This window comes from Melanostigma gelatinosum (assembly GCF_949748355.1).
Source record: "Melanostigma gelatinosum genome assembly, chromosome: 6".
Lineage (NCBI taxonomy): Eukaryota > Metazoa > Chordata > Actinopteri > Perciformes > Zoarcidae > Melanostigma > Melanostigma gelatinosum.
The window spans coordinates 10,074,525-10,102,287 of NC_136639.1; the positions used below are offsets into that span (position 1 = coordinate 10,074,525).

The following is a 27,763-nucleotide window of genomic DNA, read 5'->3' on the forward strand; positions in this document are numbered from 1 at the left end:
GACAACATACCGAAGTTTCTGTCAACACAAAAAGTCAAAAACAACGTGCGTAAGAATGAACAACTGTACGTAAACAAAATATTAGCGACCCGCTGTTCTTATTTAACGATTCTAATGAGTCCCTGGTACTTTCTAGATCCAGTACAAGTTGAAAGTTCACGTTAGTACTGTTTGTTTTGAGACGCTGATGTCAGATACTATCGTCTTCCTCACCTTTCTAGCTATTCACAGGAGTTATTCATATCTCACGGCGCGCATGCGCACACAGACAGGCTGCGGTTTGAGGATGGCGCCTTCAGGGACAGCTCGTAAACTCGTTATTCAATGGCTTACTTTGGCCTGCTAAAGTTTATTTGTTTAAAATGCTATATCAAGAAGCAGCCATTTTCCAAAACTAGAATGGTGTTAGCAGATATCTATCTGCTAACCCAGGGGTCTGAAACGCTATGCAGTGTGTGTGTATTCATATAACGCTATATGCAAATGTGAACATAACGGTGAGGGGCATAGAATGAAGATGATGCTGATTTATTGTCATTAACGTTTTTTAATAAAGATAATTAGAAGCACAAACCATAGTACCATAAAACAACACTCATTAAAAGCCATACAAGCATAGAAATATTGAAATATTTAACATTAAATTTGACATGGAAAGTGAACGTAGAGTGACTTACAGTAAATCCTGTTTTAGGAAACTTAATGTTGGTACAGTGTAAGATCAATGACATTTTAAAATATGCCATCTCCCTCCATTCTCACAGTATTTAAGAAAAAAAGCAACCTTATCAAGTCCCTCTGTTGTAGAACATATTTCACTGTACAAAAAAATGTATGAAAATGTAAAGGACATCAGCAACAGAAATAGCTAAAGACACCATAAGACTTCACAGAATTGTGTCGAAAACACACAATCAGTATTATTCACTTTTCCTCAAAAAGCATGAAATACTGCAGCTTACTAAGATGTGAGGTACTGCATATATACTAGTTCATTTCAAGAGAGAAAACACACAAATAGACAGAATTTAACATGAGAACATATGCCGATTGATGAGCTGTGACACTTTGCAGAAGAAATTATGCAGAATCACAAAATAAATAAATACATTCCATCAGAATTACACTGCTGCTCCATCCATTGTTATCATGCAGTTGTTGTGTTGCACTGCCCCCCAACATTGGATTAAAGCGGCATGAACCTTTATGATAATGAATCTCTGAACAGCTGGTGAAATCATTATGTCTTTATTTTTAAGGCACAAATCTAACACAATTTAGGAAAATTTACTTTAAGTTTATGTAGCCTATTTGTAACCTACAATACCCTGAAAATACTTATAATCTCTAATGTTACATTTTTTGCAAGTCAATTAAAGCAGATGTAATTGCTTAATTAAAGCTTATCTGCTTTCTTGCAGAAGTCCCTGCTCTTGTTTTTGGGAACACAATATGTTTTTAAGAGACAATAATAAGGCACAGTCCTTACAGTCTGTTTGTCTTTAAAGGTGAAGCTATTATTCAGCTACACAAAATCGCCTTTGGTATCACTTTCACTGGAGCGGATGAGTGTCCGATTCATTGCATAACATAGTGGGCGAATAGTCTGGCCAGTGTTTGTCATTCTACACTCGGGAGCTGCGGATCGCTCTCCTGCCACAGACAGAAATGATTCTACACGACGGAGAGGTCGATACGATTGGCCGAGTTGGTGCTTTTGTCCCATGTGTTCATCTTGGTGGGTGTCACGCCCTCCTTGTTTCCATTCATCTAGAGGATGGGAAGGACAATGTTAGACTAAGGCCATTGAGAGTTCAACAGCTCATTTTCGCTTGAGCAAATCTTTAACACCGGCACTCACAATGTCCGAGTTGAATGGCTTCACATTGACGTTTCGGATGGAGCTGCTAGTAAGAGACCACACCTTGGTTTTGTGTTTGAAAGCAGCTCTGACCTACAGAAAGAAGCAAAGCCATAACAGATGATGGTGACACATGTCAGGCACAATACATCTCGTCATCCTTAATCAGAAATTGGGGTTGCAACAGAGAACATTGTCCCTTTCCTGCTAATTGGAATAAATATCTGGACTAATTGATGGTTTAGGCTGTGTACACTTTCCTAAAAGACGTGACACATCAAAACATTTAAACATACTTCTAATACATTTAGCATCATACCTCAGAGTTGAGAAGACAGTGAAACAAGAAGACAAAGAACCCCTAAGGAAAAGAGGACAAAAGGTTAACTTCAGCATCATTTTCAGAAATAGATGCAAACATTTTGGAAAAGAAAAGATCCCAAAGTGAAGAACTTACTTGGAATGAGTTGAATACAGCAAAAATATACAGGAACGGCAAAGAGTGTCTGTTGACAGCGAGAACGCCAAAGATCCAGGAAATGCCGAGTATGGGCAGGAGCACAGCCACTGCCTTTACAGTCAGCCTTGAAACAAAGCAAGAGACAGCCATGTTTATATTATCTGCCTTTAATAAGAGAACAATATCAAAAGAGCTCTTTTATTAACTCACTTGACTGCATTAGCATCTCCATGAACCCTGTAACTCTCTCCGCTGATTCGAGATATGATCCTTGTCACAGATATCAGAATGCCAATGTTCACCTGGAGATCAGAAAGAAGGTTATCTACATTTAACCCATTCACACAGGAGGTAAGATCCCTTTGATCTTGTTTTGTTCCTCCCCAAATAGACTACACGTTTTACAATGAATACAGAGTCTCAGATTCAATTCTTGATCAAATTACGCAGCAAATAGTGAACTGTAAAAAATGACAAATGCAAATTTCTCACCACAATGACAAACAGAGCCGGTGCCACAAAAGCCCAGATGGCTCCATTCCTCAGTGACAGCCAACAGCTGAGAAAACAAGCAGAAGGGGCAGGGGTAAAAAAGAAAATCATGTTCCCTTCCAAGTAAAAATGCTCTCATGTCAATATGGAATGACGTGTAGTTACGGTTAACCTAAACGCTTTTGAATAACATTGAACACAGTTGATGGTTCCAATTTCTCCCACAGGTGATGCCATTCTTACTCAACCCCACCGAGCTTTGACGGAATGAAATCAATTCCACATAATTCACAGGATTTGTTCAAAGTGCAGGTCATACTCACTTGTCAACCTCGCCATAACTGTTCAGAGCTGATGTCATGGACACCACACATACCACCAATGGAGAGCCTGATAGTAAACAAAGAAACAAACACACATGTTACTTTCACTTAAGATGCCACATCGCACCTGACTGGATTAACATGCTGTGGGGCCCCATTGACCCCATATTTATCCAACTCTCTTTGCACTGTGCTTGTTCCCTGCTGCGTTCAAGTACCAATCAAGTACACATTTATTTATGAATATGCATCAAGTACAACTGTTCCCTCCTCATAAAACCATTTTTTTGCATTGTTTACATCTATATTTGCATGCTAGCAGTCTTCCTCATTTGATACCTTTATTAAGGTATTGAGTACATTAAATTAAAATACCACAAACATAAATTGACACACACTAAATCGGAGGCTTTGAGGCCCCTGTGGACCTGGGCCCAAGGCAGTTGCTGCCTTGTTAATCACAGCATCAAAACAAGTTAAAAGCACTCTCATATTCTTGGATCAACAAGACTGGAATCAACGGAAATATTTAAGAATCATCTCAAAACAACCCAGTCAACCTAAAAAGCTTTGAGCAAGGCCACAGACATACATTTCCGATCGATAGGCCAAATAGTGATTACAGCACAATTCATACAGTATTCAACCTTTACAGTGTCACCTGAAATTATGCCTCAGTTCATTTGAGCAAACAGCCTCTGGGCCCCGTTCAACATCTCGTTATCGTGTCCAACATATAAACTCCCCCCATTGTCACACCTGTCTTTGGATACACTTTTACCCCCTGTGGTGGTTTTATTTATCTGCTGTGCTGATAATTGCTAATTTCCCTGAAAATAACTTTTGGCTGGCCAAGCCCAAAGGTTTCCAGCATGCTATGCTACAGTCCAAGGAAATGTTTACGTTGAAGGAGGAAATGAAAGCTAAAGTAGTCAACACCCTTTATCAAAGCTAATAGCAGCGGCAATTAATTGTAAAACGAGTATTTACTTTTTATGTATAACAGCTGTACTCCTAACTGTCAGACGAGTCTCCTGTTGGCCACACGAAATGAAAAATCACTCTGGCCTGAAGAAAGAAGTCATAAAAAAGGGATAATTTTTCCACTAATGGGTTCAGCATGTGAAAGACAATGCATTCTTCAGCAGCCAAAGACAGTACGGATGTCCCAGAGTCTTTTTTATCTGTCCGTCAAACTCCAGTTCACTCAGATCAGTTGTTCTGTTGGAATGTAACTCAAAGCTGATTTATTCAACAGGGTCATAGTTACGTGCTTTTTGTAAACAATACTTGACCAGTAAGTCAAATCATATTTACAGTCATTCCCTGGTGTGAGGGAGAGCCAGGACATTGTGTGAAATTAGGGTCAATGAAATAAGATGACATCGTGTATTCTTGAATACACAAATGAGAAACACACAAGGAATAAGAAGGTAAATATGGCAGCGATATCATCGTCTGTGTTTTCCATCTAAGTGTAGTAATTTAATTCTGCGGCGCAGACCTACCCCAGCCAATGCCGTAGTAATAGAAGTGTTTGCTGCCCTCAGAGCCGAACACCTTGACCACCATACTGTAGAGGTGGAGGCCCTCCACCAGCATCCAGGCGAAGGCGCTCAGAAAGAAGAAGTGAAGCAGGACAGCCATTACCTTACAAGGCAACTGAGACAGGGGACAAAATCTGAATTGTCACCATCAACACATTCTCTTTTCCATCATTATTTATGAATGCATTATTATCGCTATTTTCCTTTTTTAAAACTTTTTATCCTCCGTTCTGCTTCTCTGTTGCTCCAGTGGAATGTGGACTTTCCTTCTAGGAATTTAATCATTTAGTGGTTGTTTAACTTAACCACATTTTACATTGTTAGTTCACTTCATACATCATCCAAGTACCCACAAAATCTCATCATGTATTTTGATAATCTGTATATTATCAAAATAAATAACAAGACACTAACCCCGTCATTATCATTACAATAGTCACAATTAACTTGTATCACTTATCATCAATCATTATGACCATCTTCAACAACATAATCTGTACTGTGGACGTACCGTGCCCGGTTCGAAGCGAGAGCTGATGAGCAGTAAGATCTCAGCCACCAGGATGGCAAAGGACAGGTTAGCGTGGATGTGGTAGCGTTGGTTTCGGATGGTACTCACTGACCTGCAGAGGGACAGCATCACATCAACTTGCTGTAGTGCTCAGGTAATAACAACACTTAGTAAACAAGTCAATGCTTTGAATACAAATGTACAGCACAGGTTGTTAAAGTGGTGGTACTCACGACAGAACAGCAAAAGTGACCAGAGTGATGGCAAGACAGAAGATGGAAATTGAACAGCCGACGTAACCAATGGTTGATAGTGCCACCCTGTGGCCAGTAGTGAGCTGTGTACAAAGACAACTGACCATCAACAACGACCAAGACAACATGTACAAACATTATTATTTTGCCCTCATGGTGGGTCGTTGCTACAAATACACATACAAATCAAGTTTAGCGTCTGTCATTCAGCCTCTATCATGAGCCAGGAAATTCAAAGGGGCCTCGTGGAGTTTATGATGATGAACACAATACTGAGTCTCATTAGTATTTACGGTATCAGGCAGGCTACTCTCCAACACTGGGCATACTGTCATAAAGCTTCAGCGTAATGGATAAATTCCTCCTGTCTAAGTTGGCTAAAACACAGACGTTGGAAATGGTTCTAGATGACATTATTAAATCAGATTATGTGTAGTTTTTATGATACATGTTTTAACAGTGCTAAAGGTTTTATAAATGTGCAGTCAAATACCTTTTTGTTATGATTATTGATGATGTAAAAACTGCATTGCCCATGAAGCTGATAGATTGTGTTTCTCCATATGCACACATTCATGACATATGGCCCCGTGCAATGATGTTGTTTTGGAGTACAGGCTATTTTGAGGGTTTGGATATTGTTATCCATTAACTGTCTTCACATGTGCCTTGTCATTAACAAGGGCAGAGGAGTCTCAGCCTTCCAGAAATGGGATATGTGGGACGTTCCCTTGCAGCTGAGGGATGAGGCACCCCACTAATTAGAGACTGGCGAAGGGAAAGTATAGCATCAAACAGACTGCTGCGCCTTAAATACAGCGCTGGACCTCTTAGCTGCAATAAGAAGTCGTCTTTTCTATTTAAAAAAAGCCATCGTGGATGTTGACCACACTCCCATTGCACATATTCTTGGATAACAAAGAGTTATGTGTGACTGTGGTGACAATGTACACAGGTTTGGCATTCCAAACTGCTCTACAGATAATATGAATGTAAAATACTGTGCAGGACAGTGTTCAGAGAAGAGAAAGACTGTTATCCCAGATGTTTTAAGGAGACAGTTTTTGGAGGACGGTTCAAAGCGACGGTTTCTAGTTTCTGAAGAGAGCGTGGTCTTTGACGAATAGACCACTGACCTGTGTAGGGAACCCAAAAATACCACACTTAATCATGGTCGTCTGAAGTACTTCTGTATAAAACCACCAGTGAAACCGACATTGTGACTGTGTAGTAGATCTGCTTACTGCTGACCTACAGGGAGGACCGATAAACTGTCCAAAGGCTAAAGTGGGGACTTCTGGTTGGTGGTATACTGTGTGGTTAACCGCTGCTTCCTGTCCAATTATGTTCCTACAAATGCACTTATTATTTTGTGACAAAGTCACAGAGGGAGGGACAGACGCATGACATGAAAAGCACTGTGGTGAAAATCCTCAACAGGTCTTGTTCACAGCAGGTGTCATAGTGGGAAAAGCACAGGTGTTACTAATAACATAAACAATGGCTACGTTCAATTGACGTTTAAGGCACGACAGTTGGACAATAAGCTGGCATGCAACATACCAGGACCATGGATGTATAATAAGAACTGCTAACGGACTCAAAGATTCACTTCAATGAAAATTGCTCACCAAGCACATAAGCAAACGTTTTCTGGCTTCCGGGTTTGCCTCTATGTTGTGCGGGCCAGTTTACGTCAGTGTTTCTCTGACTGGCCCCACATGTCTGATTGCGTGCTCGGCCCATACACTCTTTATTACTTTTCAAGCATGTGGAAAAGTTTTACAAATATAAAAATTCATAAACAAAGCAGTAATTTAGACTGTTTGCAATTCTTGGTGCAGCTTTTATAATGCCGGTCTGTGGGGGAAATGCTTTTTGGGCCGCAGGGGATTTTATTCCAGTATCCTGAGTGTCAACAGGAACACAGCAAAGCTGAGATGGCACCGTACCCCAGCTCCCTTAATACATTCATCACCAGGGCCTTGAAACTAAAGCAGCTAAATAGAATTAAGCAATCATTTTGTTATTTGCACCTGTACTTTTCCTGCTGAAGCAATCCATTGTTAACATGTCTTACCTTTAATGGCACCACTTGCATAAGTATGGCAAAGTTGGTGAGGTGGTTGCACAAACACACAGAGTACGTCATGTTTCCATCAGCGCGTACACAACCTTCATTGGACCATACTACCTCATTTGAACTGAAAAGGATGACAATCGTTCATTATTTGCAGAGACTGCTGGCAAGGATCAACATGATCCATTAATGGGAGGCACACAGAGAATCATTTTGCTGAATTTACCAGGGCAGTCTGACAGGGCAATCCAAAACATGAGCTTCAGGGCAAAGAGGAGTAAGGAGAGGATGCCTTTGAATCCAACTAAAGCATACTCCCTTTTAAAATGATTTATGCTTTCTTAATAATGTTCTGGCTCCATTTATGTTATCGCCATATTATATTTCTATTTTTTTGGGGGCTGTTGCTCAAGATACACCAAAACTGAAACAGGAACACATGTAACACTGGCTGCTTTTGATTTGAATGACAAAAGGGAAGTACACTTTTTCCAAATCACTGGTCATTACTATGATTTAGAGTCTTTAAGGCTTGAACAGAACACATGCAAAGAGTCGGTAATCAAGATGAAACTCTTTTTGGCTCTACATCTGAATGAATAATTGAGACATGCTGCATCTAAATCACGAACACAGACCCACCTGTAGTCCAAGAAGGCGCAGTAGAGGAATACTTTATTGCTCTGATTTAGGACTTGCTCTTGCTGTTCTTTAGTCTGAAAAAGAAAAGTTAACTGAAATGAGATTTGTAATCATCAGAGAAAGTATGTAATAAAGGACAAACATTTGCTTTAGGATTTTACTGGCTCATTGAATTACATGCAAAAACTCATTACATGAAAATGTACTTTGATCAAGACGACGATGTGGAAGATTTATATATCTTTCCTTTATGCTCTTTGGCTTTCTTTCTATCCATATGCAGACTGATCAGATCTTGATATATTAGATAAAAGCTTAAAATATTCCATAGTTTTCTTTTGTACCTAAAGAAGAACAAACCACTTAAAAATGTTGCTTCTGATACAAAATAAAAAACCCTTAATCAGTGCTTAGATGCCAATAAAAAAGGCTAAAGAGGTCTGAGACCATACTAAATGACAGAGAAGACGCAGATCGACACTCAGCAGAGGTGATGATTCCTCCGAGAGAAAATCCCTGCTCTCTTCAAGAATCTTATTTGATTATAACTCACTTTTTCCGTGTCATTCCTTAATATGAGATTTGGAGTCTCCGGAGACAGTGAGCTAATGGCTACAGTGCAAGAATGCAGTAATTGGGGCTTGGCCCTGGTTTCAGGTCAAACCACTACCCTCCTCAATCTGTCATCTGAGGAAAACAACACTTTCATTGGCAGTTGGGTGTATACTGAGAGACTGCACACCTCTTCTCATTCCCCAAGCCTTGACTCTCAGACTGAATAAGAGTATGATTAGATGGACTGTGTCTGCACTATTTCCTTCTGGAAAAAGTGAGCGAGAGAGAGAGTGAAAGCGACACTCAGGCTGTCTGTTTCCTGGCCCATATGCTCAGTGATTCATATTACAAAGCATAGCATAAATAAATAAATAAATAAATAATGCGTTGACTTTATTGCGTAACCATATTGTGCTCTCATTCTGTCTGTTTCGCACATGCAGCTCTTTAGTCATCATGTATCGTGAGTGACCCTCGAGATGAATGCAATGGATGAATCTTCGTGTGGCCCATTACAGCAGGCAACACAATGGGTCCACGGACCATGAGAGCGCCATAAATGCACCCTGTCATCACAAGCCGGCGGTGAGCTTTGAGGAGCTACAAGCAACCCCGTGGGTAAAATTACAGCTCCCCTGTGGGTTTTAATCAGTTACATTGCATGTTGGGTGTAAATGAAAGCAGATGGAAGACAAATAAACTCTGATTGGCACACTAGACTTGCTTTCTGGGGTCGTGTTTGCTCTGTAACAATCGCTGAACCTTTAATGTTCCTTTGCAATGAAGGAAGACTAATTATCCACATTAGGCACAACTATAAACCTTAGTTCATGGGAAATAATCCATCAATATCAAACCATGATATGTACTAGACACAAGTTGAAATATACATTGACTAACAGACCTTCACACATATAAGGAGCGCTCTTTGGCCATGCTTCCTCTCTAGCAACTGTCTATTTGTGGTACATCCAGCGTGTTTCCAGTTGATATCTGAGGTGAGGTGCAGGAACCTGAAAGTCATTGGTGAGTGTTAAAATATACTTGGAGATCTGGCCGAGCTTTGCGCGCACATCGTTGTTCCCTCAGTGACCTGAGGCCTCAGCCAGCAGCCAAGACTGGAGCTGGCGCTCCAACTCTTTATTAACAACAGAAGGCCAGCAAACACCGCCTTGGAAATCACTTTGAGCCTCATAAGGAGAATAGATGTAGAGAGGAAGAAGAGAGTGAAAGCTAGTGACAGCAGAGGGATACAGAGTGACAGCTGATAGAGGAGAAGGGTCAGAGAGAGACAGAGAGGCTGATAAATCATAGATCGTCAAGGTGTCTGGTGCTTCTGTGTCACTTTGTCTTCAATTCGACTTATCACAACTCACCCTCCATGGTTGATCTCCAGATCCACAAGCAAACATCAGTGGTGGAAGATGTATTTAGATACTTTACAGTATCAATGCAAGAATGTTTAATGAATGCGCACTACGTAAAGTAAGTCAATATCCTGCATTCATAATCATAATTATGTAAAAATATTCACTCTGCAGACAAATGGCCCCTGTGACTGATGTATTATTATAGATGCTCTTATTCGATTGTTAATGGTGATGCATCATTCCAGATGGCGACCTCACTGTTTTATATACTACAGTTACAGGTGAGTAGGTTAGTCCAGTGGTTCCCAACCTAGGGGTCAGGGCTACTCCAAATGGTCACAATAGTCTGAGGGGTCCCCGATGATTAATGTGGTAAGAAAAAATACAGAATTAAGTTCTGCTACACATATTCATTTTGTCCACTTTTCTCTAATCTTTGCTTTTTAAGAAATATTGGGTGGTTTTCCATCTTTGGGATTCAAATCGTTTTTTTATGCAAAAATAAGTTTAAAGAGTGGAATTAACTCTTTGGTGGAACTGCTAACAACTCATGGACATCTGAAACTTACAAGAGGTGTAAGGTGTACACAGACCAAAAAAGGTTGGGAACCACCAGTTTCATGTTTAAAGATGTATTAAAAGAAAGTAGTAAAATATATAGTTCAGAGTAAAAAGCACAATATCTCCCTCTTAAATGTAGTGGAATAGAAGTACAAAGTAGCATAAAATGGATACTCAAGTAACGTAGTATTTCCTAATTGTACTTAGGATACTGGAAAAAATGCACTTAATTTCTCTCCTTCACTGGCAGCTGTACTACATGGAGTGAGTCTTGAGTGTTGACTTGGATTTCAGTTGACACAGCTGCATGGGGGTATGAGCACTGTAAATCACCATGCAACTCTTTTAGAGGGAACAAACACTCTTAGCTGACATGTGATCGTCAACATACGTATAATATGACAGTGTTTTGCATCATAGATATTTAATGGTGCATCCTGATGACTTACTAATGGAAACACACCCCTGCCGGCCAATTACACCACCACACCAATCAGCTGATGGGAACAAAGGGCCTTCAACATCAGCATGAGAGCTGCTGGCCGCCGTATGATGCGTAAATCTCTCGAACACAAAGCACACCTCGTCCTTTCGCTGTTTTATGACTATGTTGAGCCTGTTGGATGAAACAATGAGGGATGAAAATAAACACTCTCATGCATCACAAAAGCATTTAAGTCCCAGATGACATGCAGCAACCAGCAATTTGTATAAACGCAAGCTTCTCTGTCCTCTGTGGCGTCTTTCAGACCTACCATGACTAGCAGAGAAGCCCCGTTGAGCTAACTACAAGATATAGCGACAACACATGTCTCTGCAAATCCCAAGAAATTGGGCAACTCTGGGCTAATTTAAATGTTAACTTTTGACAGCTGGTCCTCAAGCAAGGCGCAAATAAAGAAAAGATGGAGAAAGCTACACACCCATCATCCTTGTTTCAACACTCAATTCGAAACAGACTGGATATAATACAACCAAAAGCATACCCCCCACCACACACACACACACACACACACACACACACACACACATGCGCATGTGTGCACACAAACATATATATCCGCCTGAAATTATGTTTTGTTCATTAAAGTAAGACTGATTAACCTTTGTGTTAATTTCTATCTGAAGTATAGTATGCTGCAGTGCAACCAGTTCAAAATAATCTATTGTCAACAAACACGACACATAAAAAAGAAAATCCTGTCATAGTAAATAGAATTAATCAAATTGAACGAAAGCACGAATTGACAGAATATGGAATATTGAGCATGAAGGTTCATTCTCAACTTTAATTTGGAAACAGTTTAACATAACAGAGTCTTTAGTTTTTGGTCCATTTACGAGCTTTTTCCAAAGCTTGATATTTGCTTGAGAACACGAGATGCAGTTGAACGCTACATAAAGGGCTAGTAAGTGGACCTTGAATAAATATAAAATATCACTTGCAAAAAAAAGTCCTGCTCATACCCACTCATTCCACCCAGCATTGGTACAAGAATATGCAGCCACGACAGCCAAATAATCTAAATACAGGCTTTGCTTGTGCTAAATTTAAAAAAGCAGGGGAAAAAAAGGACACAACCGTGTGAATGAAAAAGTCAGCGATCTTCTCTTTTTCCTTCAAACGTTCCAAATATTTGAGAGCACAGAAAGCCACGGTGTAATTTCGACGCCACTTTCTGCATTTGGTATAGATATCAATTTTGAACAGTGAAGCTGTCACCAGGGCCCATAGCAGCACTAAAAACCATCAGTCACACTTTACAGAATGACATAACATCAATTAAAGCTGCCATCACCTTCTGTTTTTGTGGAAGTGTACTGTAGGAGAAAGGTAAAATATGAGTCAACAGAAAGGCTCAGATGTTTTGACAAAGGCTAAATCGCTCTGCATAACAACAGAGCGGCCATACATGCACTCTCCAAAAGCTACATTGACTGCTCTTAAATTTAGTAAGGGAAGGAAACACTTTCATGCAGTATGTCTGGGAGAGGCACACCAAGGTATAGTGTGACATTGCTCAGTCCAGCAGGCTCACAAAGACCAAACCACAGCTCAAAACTTCACCTGGAGTTTGAGAAAAACCTGTCTGTTTTACCGACTTTTAAGGTCAATACATAAAAGCATGACACTGATACAACCTGCGGCTCTGATGGCGTACAGATCTCTGCGTTGTTATCACAGGGTTTTTCGGTCAGAGGTCAGACTTAAGCTGATCCACATACAGCATGTGGAGTAACAAGTCCATGCAGTAAAACACAACTGGCCTTGAGTGAGATCATGCCTTCAGGGGAAATGTAATAAGACATGCAGCTGTGGTCTCAGCTCAGTCTCTGAGGTAGACACTGAAAACAACGAGACGTGTTGATAGGTATGCAGGGTGTGAGGAAAACTGGGGACAATTAGAAACCCCAAAAATGAGAGTTGTTTTTGATAGGGTGAGCGTGACCAATCACAGAAATACTGCAATGTGGCCATTTTTGTTCAAAACAACAAATATGACTTTTTGAAGTGAACTCACATTACAACGAGAAAGGTTCTCCATGCATGAATGTCTATGTTCCCACGGGCTTTCATACGAGGCCGCTGTTATACCTCTCTGGTTTCTGGCTTGTTTCTGTCGGAACATGTTTGCATTCATAAGTTGAGGGCTGCATGTTGAGCCTTTGCAGAGAAGTTTCAAAGGGGGAAATACATCAGATCAAATAAGGTTTAATACGATTTTTAGTTGATGACGTTCGGTGATATATTTCAAATCCTGGGGTTGTACAGCGCCCTTTGTAAACCTGTCAAAAAACTTCAAGAGTTTAATCTTGACATTCTCAAACCTTTCAAACTACGAATCTTTCAACACATTCATAAAACACAAATGTACATGATTTATAACCACAGGTTTTGAAACGATTTGTTAACATTATTTGAGGCCGTAGAGAGAATCATATAAACAGAATCAGGACCCTTTCTACTTTTCTCTGAGCTCAAGCTCTGCTCTGTTCAGCACTACCAAGAGGTGGTGGTCGCGAGGTTTGAGTGGTTATGGAAAGGGGGTGCTGAATGGGAGGGGCCGTAAAGAGAGACTCTAAATCTTTTGGCAAGGCAGGAATAGCAATAGCCAGACCTCCATCTGTGATTGATCAGCATGTTGGCTCACACAGCTTGGTTTGCATGCGTGTTGGTGTATGGATGGGTGTGGGTCGTTAGGAGAGAGCGAGAGACGGAGGAGAGTTTTTGACTACAAGGTTTAAGCTGGGCATGTTCTAGGAGTTATAAAAAGACTGGCAATAAAGGGGCGCTTATTATTGTTTCAGAAAGAACTAATACCAGCATTGGCCTACACAATTAACAGCATTGGTATCAGAAAGTGTGAGATAACCTTTGCATGTTTATTTTCAAAGTTGCTGAACAATTGATCCACCAGCTCCAACAAGTCTAGACGTCTTTGTAAACACAAGCCACCCAGTTTCCCTTTCTGCCCCTGACCTCTTTACTCACTTCCCAGCACAACTCTGCTTCACGTTCTTTAAATCACGGATGGAAACAGCTTAATGGACGACTTAGTCACGGCTACTCGTCCAGTCACTTGGTAAATATTTGAGTAATGGGTAAAGAGTAATGTTCTTCATTTTGAGTGTGTGTAGAAAAGAAGCTGTTGCTTGAGCAAAAGTTTTGGGAAAAAACATTTGCTTTCTGGAAGAGAGTCAGATGCAAAGATTGATACTACTCCCACCACTGTCTCTTAAATATAAGCCTGCAGCTAGCAGTCAGTTATCTTTGTTGACAGATGACATCATATGAAGGAGAATTGAAGGACAGACAGAGGCCACCTGTGCTGCCGGCCGGTTCCATCCTTTTGCCTTGGCCCTTCTTAAGAAGCCGCCAACCTAACACATTGCTTTATAAGCCCGTAAAGTCAGGCCCGCTTGTTTTTTAAATCCTCAGTTTTTACCCTATAAATCCACTTTGCTCATGAAATCAATCTTTCCATTCATTCCCTTCATACCATCAGCGTGACGCTTTGACAGAAGACGAGGACAGAGAGGCGGTGTCGTCCTCTTGTATTAATGTTTAACTACTCACCCACGATGCCGCCCACCCTCCCTTTTCTCCCCTTCGTCTCTCCTTAGGCTCTCTCAAACTGAACCTGAGTCAGACAGCAGTGATAAATCACGATGGAGCCAGGGTCCAATCAACACCACAGCCGAATGGCGTGTGAAAGTATGCGGGCCTCCTGCAGCCTTGATAACACCTTGTCTGGGTATGAAACCCGCTCTGTGCCACATAACGTGCGATGGCTGCACCTCGGCTCTGACTGAGTCAGCTGGGAATGGCATGACCTCAGCGGGCTGTTTCAGTGTGCTCAGAGGGCATCAATCAGGACTGCGAGGTCAGTCTGACACCAACCACATGGCTTTCACCTTCTGTGAGCGGTACCTGCCCCGACACAAGGCTCTTCACAAGTCTGTGACTCCATCAATCCACGGTACAATACATTTTATCATGGCAGGTGTCAGACAGAGAAAATGGATGACATTTGGGTCCGAGCCATGAAAGTATGGTGCCTGTTTGTACAGACCAAGCGATGGCACCTAGGACTTGTTGTTACCATGACAGCACGAGAAGACAGATGAGGAGGATGACACGTTTCAGCTTCAGACACACTCAGTTCCCGCGCTAAGTTTTAATGAAGTCACTGGCTGTTTGTCTACTTCCTGAGGATAAACAGAGAGGTCAGTTGCAAATCACTTGCTCTCGGCCACTGAACTGGTGCCATGAGAGGACATCTTCAAGGTTTAACTTTAATACGGCAAAGAGCGACATAAACAATGACGTGAAAGGTCGGCCTCATACAGTGTGCGCCGCCCTCCCTGCCTCCGAGCTAGGGAGGTGATAAGTATCCACCTGCTGCCAAAGACATTAAAACTCCAAAAATAGTTGTATTTTGACAAAATCCATCTGTGCAGCAACGCAGTTACAGCAAAACAGGCCTTTTTATGAACGCAACCACAGCCAGAAGTGCTCTGTGCCAAATTACGATGCAGCGCCAACATAAAAATCTTCGTCTAAGGTAAGCAGCCTAAATTAAGTTGAGATATGCTGGCATGTTGCATTCCAATCAGTATGTGTCGTATTAGTAATAAGTATAACAGCTTATTCGGAATGGGATAGAGGGGAAAGAATGTAAGAAACCTGATTTGTCCTTACATCAGAGGAAAAGGCAATCCAACTAAAATAGAAACACCTTGACTCAACAGACAGCAGAGCTGTTGAGCATCTCCAGCACTACCATAACAAAGGAGATTATGAGCCTTCTCCCATGGTGTCTGCTAAAACAAACACAGTCATATTGTCACAGGAACCAAGCCAGATGATTGCAGCATAAACATTTATTTCACGAGGGAAAATTAAGGCAAACGAAGCAATACCACCATAGTTTCATGAAGCTGCATGGCTTTCATTTGTGCTCTTATGAGTGAGGAGAGAAAAAAAGGTATTGGTAATTTACTTCCATAGGAAGTGATTCTTGTAGGACTTATAAATTAAACAGAACCACATTGTTGTGGGGTTTAGTCAACTGCCTCATTAATGCTATTGAATGATAGTATAATATGCTATCATAATTCATTTAGATGAAAAGAATGGCTTCAATAATCCTGTTAATGTGCAACAAATAAATACATATATAAATGTACATGGCTGTGAGGAACACTGCCACGTTTCTGACTTCACAGGGAAGCAAGCTAATTCAATACACATTTTTAATTTTCATTGTGAGTTTCAACTGCATTTCCCATGGAAAGATGGCCCAGCTCCTGCCATTAAGCCGAAAAGAAAAAATATGCTATTCATAAAAGAAAGTTATTGTTCCATTCAAAGCGCCCTAAGTCTGCAGTTCAAATGTACATAATCAGCTTGCTTTCTGGAGGCCACATGCTTCGTGAGGCAGGCTAATGAAAACCAAAATAGGCTTCATTCTTTGTGCTGCTGGGTGCCCAGCTGCACAAGCCTCGGTTAGTGATAGATACTCATCTTCTTACAGAAGAGAACGCCAAAAATAGAGCTGATAGATTTCATATGGGGGGGGGGGGGGATCCAGCTACTGTAGCCTCAGGCAAACCAGGGCCGTCTTTCCTCTGATAAGGTGGGTGTCCCACACTCAACAACTGCACCAGCCAACTAGTAAAGCACTCAATTTTCCCAGTATGACTGACTCATACAGAAAGTAAATGAAGACATGAGCCAAAGACCAAGAAACTGGGACATCGCATGGGTTGATTCTTACCAGGATGTGGGTGAGGACAATCTTGATGACTGGCGCTCCAGAGAGGTTCACCGACAGGGCCGGTGAAGGCTCCACTTTCAGAGAGATCAGACAGCTTGCTACTTGGATCTTGTAATCCTTAAAAGCAGCTGCTGCATTAATCCTAACAGACAAAAAAAGAGGGAAGAGACTCAGAGAATGTAAGAAAAGAAAGGCGGCGTGGCAGAAACAAACAGGGGCATAAATGAGATTAAAAGTTACAAATAATAAAGAAAGAGACAGAAAAAAAGAATAAACAGAGACATAATCGAATACAGTCAGATATGTAAAACACAACACTGTAATCTGGTACTCAGATTAACACATAGGTGTTACACACCAACCCAGAGCACTAACATTTAAGTGGGACTTCGATCATCTGACTATATAATGAATCACACTGACAAGCAGCGGCATTGCATCAATAGTTTTTCAAGGCAATCTGATATGTGACATTGGGATAATACAAGCGTCACCTCTCTATCGTGATACAGAGAAGACATTCTCACCCCCAGAGAAGTCGGGCAGTGGTAGAGCCATATTAGAAACGATCAGTCGCAAACACCTCCAAATGTACTGTCACAAATTTTACATATTGTACTTGAACTTCTATGAAATATAAAGTGGGAAAAACAGGTTGCTTCAACGCTGTTATGTCAGGTTTGGTAAAAATTTAAATTGCAGCACGAGTGGAACAAGCCGGGCCAGTGATGAGACAATAACAGAGGGGGGATACGTAGAGCTAATAGCAGGGTGTATCAGTCGTTGAGTGAGATGAGAGATAGGCGAGAGGACAGATAAGGCCCTGGCCCCAGGCATCAGTCGTTCTGTGTTTCAGGAAGCAGGGGCGCCTTAGTGCCAGCGGACCTGATTCCCCACACAGGAAGTACAAAGACAGAATCCGGAACTTTTTTGTTGTTGAATGGCTTCAACAATTTTGTTTAGAATATATTTTCGGAGATAAAGCCCTGGCCGAAGCTAAAGTGGTGTGATTGACTTTTCGCATTGGGTGTTGTCCCGTTCTCTTACTTGGTCTTGACAGGGCTGATCTCTTTGTAGTAGTTGTGCATGTTGTGGTAGAAGAGGCCAACGATGGTGGTTTGAGCTGAAGAAAAGAAGACAACATACAGTAGTTGAGCGGCTTGGGCGGTGGGCTGGGAATGTAATGCAGTGCCGCTAAAATGCTCACAAAGAAGGGAAGTTAATTAGCGCTGCCTTGCCGGCGCACGCTGGCACCGGCAGGCTAATAGGACGACCTTATGCTCGCACAAGGGTGAAAGATAGAGGGCCGCACACCCCGTGGATGCTGGAAAATCTTATGAAACATCTACATGACTTCACTAGGAGAGCAGGAGGTCTGGTCCCCCTCCTCTAATCAGATCTATCATCCAGCTCGGTCCCACCTCAACACTGCAAGATAAACAATGAAATCGCAGGAAATCCTGAATGATTCTGTTCCTCCTTTCAAATGTCAAACAAACAGGAGAGCTTTTAACCTTCCACAAAATGATTTAGACAGAATGTCCCCCGGCAAGTTCCCAAGAGATCTCAAGGTGGCCAGTTTGCTTGTACAACTCTCTCTCTCTCTTAAGGAGGAGAGCGCAAAAGGAAAAATATAATAAAGCATCCAAACACACCAATGTGTGGCATGCTTTCCACTTCATTGGGTTATAAAACCTCCCCTCAAGTATTTCATACAGCCAGGTATCCAGAGCTATGAGTTAATTTGGAACTGGCTGTAATGTGTCAAGCAATAACACATATTCAATTTCTGATAACAGTCCTTTAATGAGTTATTAAAACGGTTTATTCCAGCGATTATATGGCAACACAGTACATGTGGCGGCCAGGTGGAGCCAAGGGAATCTGACCTGTACACAAACTCAAACAAGCAGAGTTTAATGCCCACCGTAATTACTGCTCTCCCTCACTCCACTATGTAGGTCCATTCTTTTTAATGACAGAGGAAAGTGGAGAGAAAGTGCTCTCTCTTTCATTCTTCCTGTTTTGAATAAAAGGGTAACTGCCAACATTAAAGTCATAGTTGGATTTCTACGGTGCCCCATAAAGTCACACAATAGCTCTCATGGAACTCCTGTCCTACACTGTCTGCGATGTTAGCGGTCTTAAATCTTAGCATAATAAATTACTGGCAAATAACAAGAGCTTCCAAGCTGGACAATTTTCTCTTGGCACATTCAGACCACGATTAATGTGCTGTATTCACACTCAAGAGGAGCCACTACTTTTTATACAGAGAATCCTCAGGCTAGGACACGTCCGCCTTGTACATCACTCAAGACATGTCGCTGAACATCTGTAGTACTGGAATAGTTGCACTTACACTGCATGGCGAAAGCCTCTCCAGGCACCGAGATGTAACTCTTGCCTTGTGTGGGGAAGCGGTAATGTGGCAGGTTGTAGTTCTGTGGGAATTTCATCAGAGAGTAGTCTGTGGGGGTCAGAGGTTAGAAAAAGCAAAAACTGTTAAAAAAACAAACATTGACATTGAGGCAAGCATCAAGACCCATCTGTTTCATCATTGGGTGGATCAGAGCTGTGAAGCCACCCTTGGGAGAAAGACACAAGCAACCTTATTGGCTGAGTGGCAAACAAAATGTTATGCAAAAACAAAACAAAAACCTGGAAAGTGGAGGGGTTTGAGATCTGCTTTTCTGACCCGCATATGTCCTCTGATTAAGAAAACAAATGATGTCAGCTGGCGCTCCATGTCCTTCTACCCTAACACACAAACTACAAACAATGAGTCACCTTATGGAGAGCTGACAGCATACTGACCTGCTACAGAAGATGTTCCAGCGATGGAAATGAGGGAGTTCGGGCTGGACTCCAGGTTAGTCACCATGTGTTCCATCACTCTGTCCACGGTCTCGATCAGACCGCTGACCACAGGGATGGACTGCTCAACAATGACCACACAGAGAAATGTTCACAATCAATACACAGGCGCTGCATCCAGTGTGAAGCATTGCTTCAACCTGGTGTAGAGATGTCTCTGTCGACATTACCAGATAGAAAGGAACAATGAACTGATGCTATTGTTTGCGTTATGGCAAAAGCAGAATCCAGTGTTTTTAGCAGGCATGTAAAAGTGAAAACTTGATTTATTACCTCAGTAAACATTGTAAACATGAGTTTATGGTCTCAATCTCTAGTTTCAAGTCTACTTCAATACAACATGATGTTCATTTTGTAAATCATGGCCCCATTTAGCGGCCAATGTGGCTACAAATGACAATTAGCTTAGGGGATAATGTTTAATGCTAATATACTTTCTAGCATTTAGCTACAATAGGAAAAGTAGCACAAATGTACTATCTTGAATCTAATTCAATTGAATAACAAAAGGTACAAAAACATTGAGCGCAGCATACACAGCCATACGATGTAGATTAAAAAAGTCATACAAATCTTGATACAGAGAGACATTTTTCGAACACTCCGCATGAATTTGATTAGAGACGGCGATCACAAGGGGCTTGACTGAACACTGTATCTGACGTCCAAGTTTTTGACTTGTCATACGTGAACATCTGTTTCAGCTTGCTCCTACTAAAACAAGCATGCTTGTTCTGAGAAGTCAATGTGCTGAAACCACACGTTTGCTCAAAATGCCTTTCTTCTGTTTGTATATAGGAGCCTGCTGCAGTTAAGGAGGCTGCTCCACATTTACATTCAAAGCATTGTGTTGTAGGACAGTTTATAGTCAGCAGTGCTGTCTTATACTATTTGCACCAGTGAAGACCACATACTGTAATCCTGTGTGGGTAAACTGCCAGGTACTGTTATTGCTGCTGGCCCCATTTGTGCAATGTTAAAATCTCAAAGTCATGGATCCCTTCAGTGCGTTGGATTAAAGTATTCACCAAATTGCATATGTTACATTATCTCATTGTTAAACATTGCACAACAACAGTGTGAACTTATTTACCTCTGGCAGCCCTGGAGAGGACAGCACTTCTTCCACACTTTTGAGAAAAGCCTGGATGGAAGAAAATGGACATCACGGAACTGTTGCATCATATGCACATGGGTGGGCATTGTGTCTATGCGTGAACTGGTTTTGCAAGTGTAATGTGTGTGTGTGTGTGTGTGTGTGTGTGTGTGTGTGTGTGTGTGTGTGTGTGTGTGTGCGTGTGTTGGACTGTGCTCCAAGACCTGTGTGAGGTTGTTGGCAGTGTTGTGAGGAATAGTCCTATTGGGTAGCGCCTTAAGGAAGCCCAACACCGGCAAGGACTCCGGATCCTGGGCGCTCTGGACCTCCTCTCGCTGGCCGCTGACGACAGGATTACTCACTTCAGGGGCGCCCTTGGGAGACAACACATCAGGCATCAAATGAAGTTTACAATCAGGAGGTGGTTTCCAAAGGAGCACCCATTTCCAACATACACAGGATGTTCAGTGACTGGGTTGGGGAAATTCTCTTTGGACAAGTGATTCAGTGTTGCTCTTTTTTCAGCCTAGTGCCCTACAGGGAGCCATTTTGTGCGTACTGTTGAGCAGCTGTCTCTACTTTCTTTATCCGCTTTCTACCTCCAAAGCCCTTTAATAAACAGGACGGATCTGTTCACATGTGCTCTCAATATCCTTGTTTTCCAGCTCCTCTATCTCCAAAAGGAAAGAACAGCTCACTAAGAAATAAACTGTTGTCAATGTCCTCAAAACTGTATGCCAATTGTTCATATACCATTTCCATGTTGCTGCTATATTTGTGAACAAATGATTTATAGATGTAGTTTATGCAATTACATTTAGGTTATTATATCTTACAAAGTCTGAGTTGACAAACTTACAGCTGTTGGTGCAGTTGAAGTGGCTTCTTTGGAGACTCTGGGTGTTGTGGCAGAAATCATGGCCTGGCCTACAAAAAGAAACACAACAAAGGGCTCTATTACAATGTGGAAGGAACCACGCTGGTGACATGTATACATTGTGTTCAATTTTAGAGTTTGGATATCGCCATTTTAGAAGCATTTTTGTTATTCGATCCTTGGTTGAACTTAAACTTGCGAAGCTGATGTAATGTAGCTGGGTTTTATCAGTTGTACAAGGCTGGACCGTACCCAGTCATGAAGATAAAGACAGATTACAACCTCCACAACACTGGGATAATCAACCACATAATACTCTGCCACTAGCTTCTGTACAAGGCTAAGATACATTTTATGTCTTTGTTGTCGTTTAATAAAAACAGCACTAACTATAGCTACCAGAAAACGGCCATATATGGACGTACATTAGAGGTATAAGTCTGAACCATTCCTGCTCTTCTTTGGTTCAATGCAACATTTTATAGGAGTGCGCTGCAGAAGTAAAAATATTTTTCTGTAACCATAACAGTTGGGCTCTTTGCGTCTGGTAATGGTCTCTGGAATATATTGCTTTTGGTAACTACTTCGGAGAATAAATTCAGGCAGCGTGCACTTTATGCTTCACATGTTGTGAGCAGTTGAAGCTTTAACAGTGCAAAGTAATACTTTTCATATATTTTAACCATCTTTAACCGGCCCTGATATGCTTCATACGAGCTAAAAAAGGGCATTTCATCAGGTTTTGACCATTTGTCAGACTGTCGTGAAATGTATTCATATGTATTATCACACAGCATAATAATTTTATTTATAAGTTCTCGTAAATGTCAACATGGTTTGTCACTCTGCAGACCAAACGAGGTTAACAGCGAGAGAACAAAAACAGTCAAGAGTCTGAGTTTTGTTGTCCTCCTAGCGTGTAATAACCTGTCAAATAAAAGCATAATGATCTGCCCCCTGCGACCCAACACGCCTCTTCACTCTTCCAAATACTTATAAGGCAGAACTATGTGAGCCAAGTCACTTGTATGGCAGATGGTCATGATAATGTTTTCGGCAAGAAGAGCTATTTGACAGGGAGCGGGGGTATATTTGTTTAGTTTAATATCTTGTTGAATGCTGTGGATGGAATGTAAGGAGGACAAGGGCGCAAATTGCTTTCTAAGCTATTTCCTGAGAGCAGGGTCAAGAGGGAGGATGCATTATAACACATATGCCACATCGTAGAATTAAGTGAAATACTTTTCTGGTTGCGCGTGATGTCCTACCTGTGGCTGCACTGTAGTAGAGCAAGATCTCGTAAGGAGAAAGGGCCCTTTCCCAGATGACAAACTCATCGAAGGCGCCGGTTACGTAGTGACCATACGCCCTGTTGTTGCCAGTTCCAATGACAAGGTCAGGATAGGGATCACCATAGTTCTCCGAGACGCTGCCAGCTGTATCACCAGCGGTGAAGGTACTGTTGATGTAGACCTGCAGACCATCCTTTTTCGTCCACGTGAAGAGAATGTGGGTCCAGTAAGGCCCTGCAAAAGGAAACATACGACTCAAACAGCATGTATGATTTGTATAGAATTCCACTGCAAATGTTCAGGCAATGGAAAAGAGGGTGATTCGAGCAAAAGAAAGAATGATTTGAGAGTCTAGTGACATGGTAGACCGTTACCACTCTAACTCTTTTAGGGTGGTTACTTGTAGGGTGTCAGCATGCTAATGTTTGCCGAATAACACATAACTCAAAGTACAACTGAGTCTGATCGGCATGTCATTTGCTTTGCAGATTCATGTAAGTTATTACAATTCATTGAGAAGGAAGCTAACGTTAACTGACAACAATGCTAATTGCTAATCAAAATAGTTGCAGATTAAGTTAACTTCCTGATGATCTGATGAATTGGTTTGAGCTCAAAACATTTTATTTGTCTCTGTAATATCATGACAGAGAGTAAATACTGTGTACCCACAAGAACTCAAGGTGAGGTCTGTTTTGGTCCTGCAAGCTCTCTCCAGTCACATTTACACGACAAAGAACTTACTTCCCCCTTGATTCTCTGAAGTAAATTGACAATGAGGGGAGTCCCATGAGGCAACACATCTGAAAACACTTCCACTAGCAGAGCAAAACACATCTCAGTTGCGGTTAGAATATAAACCATGTGTGCAAAGACCCATTTACATGTTTTAACCCTCTTTTTCTCTTTTTTTATGCAGAGGGATCTATTGTGTTACAGTCTCAGCTTTCAGTGAAAACTACATGTGGTCCCAGTGCACCGCCAGGTTTAATCTATCACCCTCAAAGCTTTTACTCACTTAAGAGAGGACTGACAGATGACATGACACACATATGAGACCCAGATGACTTTTGATCCTCTGTAACCGATGATTAAAATCTAAATTGAGTTACGACACACGTGAGCACGGCCTTGAGTAACTTGCAGCAAAAACAAAGATGACAGAAGGCATTTGAGAACAAAACACTGGCTCTAAAAGTTTCAAATGACGTTAACGTTGGTTTTATTTTCTTCCATTTTATCAAACAGTTTTGGCTCATTTAAATCCGATTTTTATTTTCAGAATTGAATTCAAAGTATTGGTCACACTCTTATAATGTTTCAAATTGCATCTAACTCAATCAACAAATATTCTTGTAGCCTGTTTAAGAAGGAAATGACCGCATCGCATGAAACGTCCATAATAATTGTATGTTTTGTGATACAGCAAAAGATTTATAAAATGTAACCTTGATCAACTGTCTGCGGTTACATCTGGTTTCAGTTAACCGAACCATGAATGCAATTACATAACAATTTATGGTTGAAGACAAAAACATATATATTTCCAAGACCAAAATACATTCCTCATGGGTGCCGATGGGGAATAAAGTAACTGAAAGAACACTGTGATACAAAGGCAAATTCATCCGCAGTACCTGGGACTCTGATGTTGGCCTTCCATCTATGGTTGTTGCCTCTAGTGTAAAACTCAACATATCCTCCAAAGGGATTGGTGAAGATAGAGAAGCCATTGGAGATAACTTTCCCTCCAGAGGCTACAGCAAAACGGGACTCTGACTCGTGGTTTTTCCAAAAAAAGGAGAAGGTAATCCCTAGAGAATGATAGAGAGATGAGAAATCACCTGCAGCCATCAATACAAGAGACTCAAATGGTTTGAAAGTAATTCGAGTTTTGCCAAATTATCATATGCACTCACCCTCCGGACCACACCATGTAGGGTCGCTAATACAAGAGTTCTGGTACTTTCCAAAGTGGAGAAAGGTACCGCCATGATCTCCATTTAGAAAGATGCCTTTGTTGACCATTCCCTCAACAATATCTGCAGCAAAGTACAAATCAAGGGTATCATTTCGCTTGAAAATGATTTGCAGTGTCTGTTAGCCAGGGGGTCTATAGACTGTCTACTCATGTGCCAAAATATTCCAAATGTTCAACAAATCAAATTACCAAAAATCCCTTAACATTTAACTTCATTGTTTATGCTACTGATGAACATGAAAGTGTTATAGCCTTCTTGGTATCTCATAAAATAATACAAAGGCATTGAAACAAGTGGCTTGGATGCTAATAAAAGCTAATTAACAATAACAAATAATGAAAAGGCTCAGAATTCTTTCTTTGTGCTGAATGGACAAAAAGACTTAACAAGGACAAACTCAACGGCTCAACCACATGTAGACACAGAGAGGACAACAGGGAGCGACAGGTGATGCACAAATGAATTTCAGTGAGCGGAAAGTGATTGATCCTCACCTACTGTTGCAGAAATGTTAGTGTAGGCAGAGTCATTGGTATACACATAGGAAGAGTTATGGGAGGAAGGTAGCACAGTGTGGTTGTGGATTCGGAGAGCTGGACAAAGACAACGGAGAAAAACAGTGATTGACATATAGACACGTAACAAGAGGACAAAAGAGAACAGTGAGAGGAAGACAACAGGAGGAACGTGGTGTGCAGGTATGAGACAGAGTGATGCTGAGCTGAGTGCACAGTGGCAGCGCTCAAAGAGTTTCAGCTCTTTTCCTCTTCACTTGAGGATTCCTCCTGAACTCAGAGTGACTCCACATCATACTCAAGTCTATACCTGATCCCTCTTCAACTTTAACATTTTCACAAAACCTTGCACTGACTTATGATGGGACAACGAGGCTGCAAAATCTACGCACGTGGATATTGTCTTTCAGTCTCTCACCAATTAAAACAACTCTGAGAGCAGAATAATGATCTATTCCCTACATTTCTTTAGTTATTTTTCAGACATTGACCACCTCCATATGATAGAATACTGCATGTAAAGCATTGCAGAATTTTAAATCACAGTTACATCACACACCAGATATTCTGTTCTACAATGTCACTGATTAATCTGACCTACAATATAACCACTCTGACAACAGCAGCACATTTAAAAAGCACGATGGCTGTGGCTGGAAGGTGGGTGGTGAACAAAAAAAAGCTTGAGACCATGCAGCGAGCAAGACATTTAGGTGGTGCATTCCCATGAGTATAGACAGGTCTGTTTATGTATGCACATACTTATGTTACTCCCGTTAACATAACCTGGTCTGTTTCCAATCTGGTCCCACAGTTCATGGATTCCATCCACAGCGTCGAGAGGCCAATAATGTGAGGCGGAGGCCAACACCTGCAGGCCTGAACGGAGAGTTAACGGGTAAACAAGCATCCAGAAAGGGCTTTCCCCTGCAATCAAGCTCTGTCCCATTCCTCAAATAGAAATTTTCCTGGCACTTCGTTTTGGATTTTGGGGGGGGGATTAAAAGATTGATAATAATGAATCCAACAGCTGTAAAAGTTATGCAAACTATTCTGATTAATGAGTAGGGCAGTGAACAAATCAACAACATTCTCTGGTTTGGTGAGCTTTTACAATTCACATTGTTATTCTGATCCCACAGATGTTAACAATGTAATCTTATTTAAATTTGGCAGTTTAAAACAGCATAGAAAAATGAAAGCAATCACACCACCACCCATACAAAATCCATTACTACCTGGGTGCTTTGCAGGTTGTACCACTTGAGCGTAAACCTGTGAAGAAATCACATGTATCTACTGTATAAAGACGCCATACAAGACATAATGTAACAGGATGAAGTCAAAATGTGTTGTGTGTGTGTGTGTGTATGAGCTTACCTTAATACAGGAGACAAAAGCTGTAAGAAGGTGAATTCGAAAAGAAAATTCCATATCTTTTGTAAAATATACCATATAGTCTTTTATAAAACAGCAGTTAAATCCCCAAATAAAGATGAATCCAGGAGAAGTCACTCATTATTCCAAAATATTAAAACTTTTGATCAGTCCAGTTTCCAATCTTAGAAATATAGATAAATAATAATAACAGTTCTCGAACAAAACAAAAAGGAATCAGTTTAGTGTCCTGGCAGGAGGCAGAAAAACTTCAGAAGTTTCCCTTCTCATGATAAAAATCCGAACACCAACTTCCATGCAGAAAACTGTAATCCGTGATCGTGATTCCTAGAGTGAACTAGTACTTGTTTCTTTGAGTTTCTGTGGCTGCATCTGGAAATGGCAAGGAGCAGAGAAGCTCCGTACTGGATTGTTGGACTGAACGTGGGAATTGCAAAGCGTGATGTCATTTTTGGACCTTCTGAGGAGGGGCGTTGGAACTGTGCGTAAATGGCATTTCACTTGTGCGTAATTGGATATTGCGCAGGGAATGAATGAGATCAAGATCGGAACTGCGCGATCCGAAATGCTGCTTAGATAAAAGATGCGCATGAATATGTGCACTCATGAGTAGTTTCGATTATTGGGTTAAATTACGGGACAACACCCCGGATTTATGAGAGCAGCAGGGACGCTGTTTCTGGAAGGCAGGCAGACCCAGACTGGAGTCGCACAGATATAGTATCTGCAGCATACATTGTTACAATACATCAATATAATATTGTGTTTTTTGAGTGACCTGGTGGGTTT

General features: G+C 41.3%; 1 protein-coding gene across 2 annotated transcripts; it reads right to left on the minus strand.

The window, feature by feature from the left end:
* Positions 1-533: 533 nt before the first annotated feature.
* adgrd1 (adhesion G protein-coupled receptor D1) lies at positions 534-27,330 on the minus strand. Of its 2 annotated transcripts, XM_079270443.1 has the most exons (26): positions 26,957-27,330; positions 26,815-26,851; positions 26,339-26,455; positions 25,556-25,654; positions 24,999-25,121; positions 24,717-24,893; positions 23,056-23,313; positions 21,770-21,837; positions 21,135-21,284; positions 20,908-20,958; positions 19,755-19,875; positions 19,300-19,407; positions 17,985-18,060; positions 16,938-17,079; positions 8,171-8,244; positions 7,529-7,652; positions 5,428-5,531; positions 5,195-5,306; positions 4,645-4,798; positions 3,137-3,203; positions 2,814-2,880; positions 2,532-2,623; positions 2,319-2,445; positions 2,181-2,222; positions 1,862-1,954; positions 534-1,770 (listed from the first exon to the last, which is right to left on the minus strand). In XM_079270443.1, exons 1-26 carry the CDS (start codon positions 27,029-27,031, stop codon positions 1,675-1,677), a joined length of 2,754 nt encoding a protein of 917 aa, XP_079126569.1. In that variant the 5' UTR covers positions 27,032-27,330; the 3' UTR covers positions 534-1,674. The 2 variants fall into 2 exon arrangements, with proteins under 2 accessions (XP_079126569.1, XP_079126570.1); XM_079270444.1 differs by lacking the exon at positions 25,556-25,654.
* Positions 27,331-27,763: the final 433 nt, after the last annotated feature.